At 36.3% G+C, this 5525-nt stretch overlaps 1 protein-coding gene across 1 annotated transcript; it reads right to left on the reverse strand.

Annotated features, from left to right (window-relative positions):
- Window positions 1-216: 216 nt before the first annotated feature.
- LOC105508450 (RAB6A-GEF complex partner protein 1-like) lies at window positions 217-4905 on the reverse strand. The gene is made up of 3 exons (XM_011937315.1): window positions 4034-4905; window positions 3695-3883; window positions 217-2820 (listed from the first exon to the last, which is right to left on the reverse strand). Exons 1-3 carry the CDS (start codon window positions 4159-4161, stop codon window positions 2532-2534), a joined length of 606 nt encoding a protein of 201 aa, XP_011792705.1. The 5' UTR covers window positions 4162-4905; the 3' UTR covers window positions 217-2531.
- Between the last annotated feature and the right edge of the window lie 620 nt (window positions 4906-5525).

A 5525-nucleotide genomic window follows, 5' to 3' on the forward strand; every position in this document is an offset into this window, starting at 1 on the left:
AGGATGGTCTCGATCTCCTGACCTCGTGATCCACCTGTCTCGGCCTCCCAAAGTGCTGGGATTACAGGCTTGAGCCACCGTGCCTGGCCTAAATAAATATTTTAAATAAATCTGTCTGAATTTCATTTCATAAGGAAAATTCTAAGAAGCAGAATTATATAATGAAAAGATGATTTTCGTGGCTTTTGTTAACCTGAGATGATGAATAAACCAAAGTTTGTGTAATGGTTTTATTGCCCTTTATCAAGGGGAAAAAAATACACATTACAGAAATAGCAGCAACTTTAATTACAAGCAAAGGTTGATTTTATTCCCACACCCCAATGACTTCTTCTTTTGGTTTCAGCAAATAATTTATTAATAAATGCATCTAGTAAACCTCAAATAGTTATACCGAATATTTAAATTCATTGGCTAAAATTATGGCTTAAACAGTTGATATGTGAACCAAACAACACAACAAAATAAAAATGGGTTTTTAAAAATTAAAGTATATAACAAATAAATTACCAAATTTTCTGTAAACCTGCCAACCTTCTTGCCTTGGGGCCTCCTATCTCTATTAGTTGTAAAAGAATATTGTATAAAAGAAAAGATTCATTCACGGCCTAACCCACAGGAATACAGTTAACTTACTGGTGCCCTGCTTTCAAGAATGTGAGATGAACTCAGCAGCACAGTGTTTTATTTCAGATACTTGAAAAGATCACAGCTCTTTATAATGGTAAATCATTTTTATTGACTCAATGTTCACACCAAACACAAAAGCAATGCTGGTTCTTCTCCTTAATGGACTAGGACAGGAGAAGAGAGTTCAGTTTAGTTTCTTGCTGGGCTGCATGTACTCAATGCAAAACATTATTTTAAGATTCAGGGAAAGGTGGTTTGAAACAAAGACTTAAAAAAAATAGCACCAGAAGGACCAGGTACCAATAATCACATACTCCACCCACTTGGGAGTTTTATTTTGTGAAATATTATTGCACTTGTAATGTAAAAAGTAAATGATAGTAAATTACCCAACTCAGTAATTTTAAATACTTTGATGCATTCTGAACTAAGCAGTTTCAAAATGGTTTTGAGTTTCTCTTCAAAGGAAACCTGGCTAAGACAACTAAATCTAGCCATTTATTTACTTTAAAAAGCAAGGAGAGAGGACCAAGTTTTGTTTCTAAACTACAATTGCACTATGAGAAAAGAGGCTGTTTTAGATAGTGGTACGAATTTGGTCCACATCAAATACATTGTTATTATAAAAATAAGTTTGTTTTTTGTAAAAAATAACATTGCATTCCTTGTTCAAATTGCACAGTACAAACAAGCTGTCCTTAATACTGTTATAAGGTAATTAGAATTACATACAGTGGATGGGTGTTTAATCTAAAGCAATTAAGGAGTATGCAGTTGTTTTCATAATGTATGAAAACAAATTTAAGTCATTTCTCGAAGTACATAAAATATTTTAAGTTTACAATGAATGCATTCTTTACACACTAATTTTTAGTAGCCGTGATAATACAGGATTCAGCAGTCTATTTACATAGAAGTCCATCTTTATTCAATTTACAAAAGCAATAAATAAGAAACTACGTTAATTTGCACAAAACCTGCTGCATTTCATGATCAGTGTGACCATTTCTGTTACTTCATGACCAAGCCAATAAACCTGTCTTTCTCAGTTTTGCAGAGGAGCAAGCCCTGTCTTTGTATGTGCAGACATGCAGAATCCAGCATTAAAACCTTACAAATTATAATACAAGTCCTAAAAATATGAACAGTGCCTTTGAGTATATTTACACAAGAGTATTCACAAAAAGATACTGTTCTTTAATACAAAATAGTTTAGTGGTATCTAACAGCATAATTGAGAAGAACCCCCCTCAGCCCTCTGCCCACATTGATCTAATGGGAATCAAGCTTGCTAAAACAAGCACATTAACTCATAGGTAAATAGCTTCCATCAATTCTGGACTGGGACTTAACTGGCTAGTAAAGCCAAGAAGAATGTTTCCATCACACTGGCACATACTGTGCCCCAGGGTAGGTATCTATTCAGGAGGACTGATTAAGGAGTCCAGCTCTATCCAAGGGAGCAAACAGGTAGCTCAAGTACCTGATAAACTACAGCAAGCACCTTAGCATTTATTTTTTAAAAAGCAGTCTGGACATAATGCAGAACCGGGAAACGTGAGAAGATGTAAGTAGTGGAAAAGTAAGCTCACCTGGGGCAAAACAATTCCTGTGGTTTAAAAGCTACCAACCTTTGAGTAAAACCAAAATATTCTCATGTACATCTGTACAATACTTTTCACTGCAGCTTAAAAATTTTTTATGAAAGATGCTTTATATCACATTTTTATGGAGTCAAAAAGATTTCTTAGACAAGAAAGAATTAGTTAAAATCTAATAATACTTACCAAAGAGTCTCTGAACTGAGTTATCCTGTTAAATCATCGAACTGTGTTACAACGTACTGAGCTGCACGCTGCTGCTAATTAATACTGCCCCTTTGTGATGGAACCTCACTGTTGTTAGGACACAGAACAGTCGTAAGTCCCATCCTGAAAAGGTTCTTCCTCCTCTGCTTGGGCTGTGTCCTCCTCTTTCCGGCTGACCATACTGCTGCTTCCAGCTTCTCCCTGGGGGATGCTTCCATGGCTGGAGGAGCCCCTGCTCTCCTCTGCCCGGGGGCTAGTCTGTTCAGGAGTCTTACCCACAGTTATTGGCTGGAAGGCATCTGGCTGGACCTGCTCTTCTGTTATCTCACTGAGCTTCTGCAGTTGTGGCTTAATGATGTTTAAAAATGGCTTATATCCAGGACTACGTAGAGAAAAAAAACATTAGCTCATCTGCCATAATTCAAAAGGTTTGGTAGAGTGTTACGGGTGAACTTCTACTAAACATTGATATGATAAGGACAATGATAGATTAGGAGGGGAGACAGGAGGCAAAGAAGGTAGGGAGGAAGGGCTTCTTGGGTGTCCTGCCCAGCAGAGGGGGTTACACATTGCATAAGCCTGAGGCTTCAGTTTCTAAGCACTAGGGGCAAAGGCTGATGTTTTAGAACCAGTATTACAACTAAAAATTGTATTTTACAATTCAAAGGCCAACAGAAACTTAGACTTGAAAAAGGACCTTCAGAGAACATTTAACCTAAAGGCATTTGGCAATTAAGGAAAATCAGATCCAAGTAAGGGAATTAACTAGCTCTGAATACACACATAACTGGTAATAAAGACAGGGCTAGAGTCCAAGGCTCTTAACTGCCACCACAACTCTAATTTGGATTTGCTTGTAACTATCATGGAATGTTAAATTCACATGGACCTTAACTTTGAATCTTTTCAAGTAGATATTTTTAGACTATTGCTTTCAATTCCACAGGGCTGCAAATCTGAAGTTCCAGTCTAATTCTAAGCTCATTTGCACTGCATCAATCTTAAGTCAGTGATACGCATTCATACTATAAATTATACACTGACCAACAGTGTAACTTTATTTGATGGATATTCATTTAAATAGCTGGGTATAGAATGATTATTAAAGAAAGTAGCTTAAAAATGAACATATAATAAGTAATATATAATAAATAAATAAAATCTAATACATGAACCATAACTAAGCCTTAATGTGAAAGGACAGGATTCATCAAAAGACATGGAAGGACACCAATCCTAAGGAAAGCAGCACTTACCAGTCTGTCGAGGCCCATCGGTCTACTGCATGGAGCCCTGTCTTTATGTTCTGTAACATCTCTCCATCTACCTCTGAAGACTGTGTAATAACCAAAATCTGATTGATTATTGAAGATTCTCTAAGAATCAGGCCTATAACAATGCACCAGTCCAGGCACCCTGCCTCCATGAAAATGTGTAGCAAATATCTAAATATAAGCAGAAACAAAATGATTTATGCTAAGCAGGATCTATAAGATGTACAGAAGTGCAATGATTCTTAGGAAAGTAGCCCCATACCTATTTGCCCAAATACTCTGAGTAGGCATTCTGTGATTTCAAATAGCCAAGAAACTCACCGAAGCTGGACCTGGGATTTATGAGGCCCTTTACTGGCCAACTCCATGGAAATGTGCTCCAGCTCTGACTGAGTTAAACTGAGTGTAGAGAAATTTTCATCCACCATCGTCCAGTCTCCATCCACCATGGAGCTACTTTCAGTCAAGTCTGTGGCTGAACCAATACTGCATTCATCACCTGATGAAGAATTACCAAAAGTTACAAACCAGCTTCTTGGAGAAAATGTGTTTTCCTTTAATTTTAAATATTAGCTGTTCCTCAGATGTTGATTTCTCAGACTCTTGAAACTAAAACATGAAATCCATGGCTAAAATTACCATGTGAACATAGAAGATATTTAAATAAATAATTAGATAACCAGACATTATGTACCGTTAGATGGAAAAATATACACCACCACCACCTATGAAGCAGTCTTCCCCAGCTCCCTCAGCAAAATCTAGCTAGAATTTGACCAAGTCTTTACATTCAGCTACTAATTTACAGGAAATACAGAGGAAACTATTCAACTAAACCATGAAGATATAATAAGCAAAATCATTATTGTGAGAAAATCCACAAAATCAAATTTCTTCCATGAATAAACTGCAAGGAAGGGAAAAGGAGATGGTGGGGGAACATCCACTTGAGAATTAAGAACACAATCACAATATGTGAACCTTATTTAAATCTTAACCTATACAAAATTTTGATGTTTATGAAAATTAGAAATCTGAATACTTATTGGATATTTGATGGTATCAAGGAATTATCAAATTTTTATAGGGATGATGATGGTATTTTGGTCATAATTCTTCAAGAGTCCTTGTAGGAAAAATACTAAAATATTTATAGCTAATACGTCACGGATTTTCTTCAGTTAATAAAAGAGCGGGGAGGTACACCAAACAAATGTGGCCATTAGTGATGTAAGCTGAGTGACGGCCACATGGGGGAAGGAGGGGAACCCCACTATATTATTATCTCTACTTTTTAATATATTTGAAATTATCTCTTTAAAAAAGTTTTGTAAAGTAATGGTACCATCCCACAACCATTAGGATGACTACTATCAAAAAACTGAAAGTGAGTGTTGGTGAGATGTGGAGAAAATAGAACCCTTGTCCACTGCTGAGAATATAAAATGGTGCAATTGCTATGAGAAACATTATGGCAATTCCTCAAAAAAACTGCAAGTAGAATTGTGACGCAGCAGTCCCATTTCTGGATATATACAACCAAAAGAACTGAAAACAGTCTCACAGAAATATTATATACCCATGTTCATAGCGGCATAATTCACAATAGCCAAAAGTAAAAGCAACGCGAGTGTCCCATCATCATCCGAATACACAAAACATGGTACCTGCATACAAAGGAATAAAACATGCTCCAACACAGATGAACATGAGGACATTATGCTAAGTGAAATAAGCTGGTCACAAAAAGACAAACACTATATGATTTCCTTATATGAAGTACCTAGAATAGTCAAATTCAGAGAGAGAAAAA

This window comes from Colobus angolensis, unplaced genomic scaffold, assembly GCF_000951035.1.
Source record: "Colobus angolensis palliatus isolate OR3802 unplaced genomic scaffold, Cang.pa_1.0 Scaffold162, whole genome shotgun sequence".
Taxonomy (NCBI): domain Eukaryota; kingdom Metazoa; phylum Chordata; class Mammalia; order Primates; family Cercopithecidae; genus Colobus; species Colobus angolensis.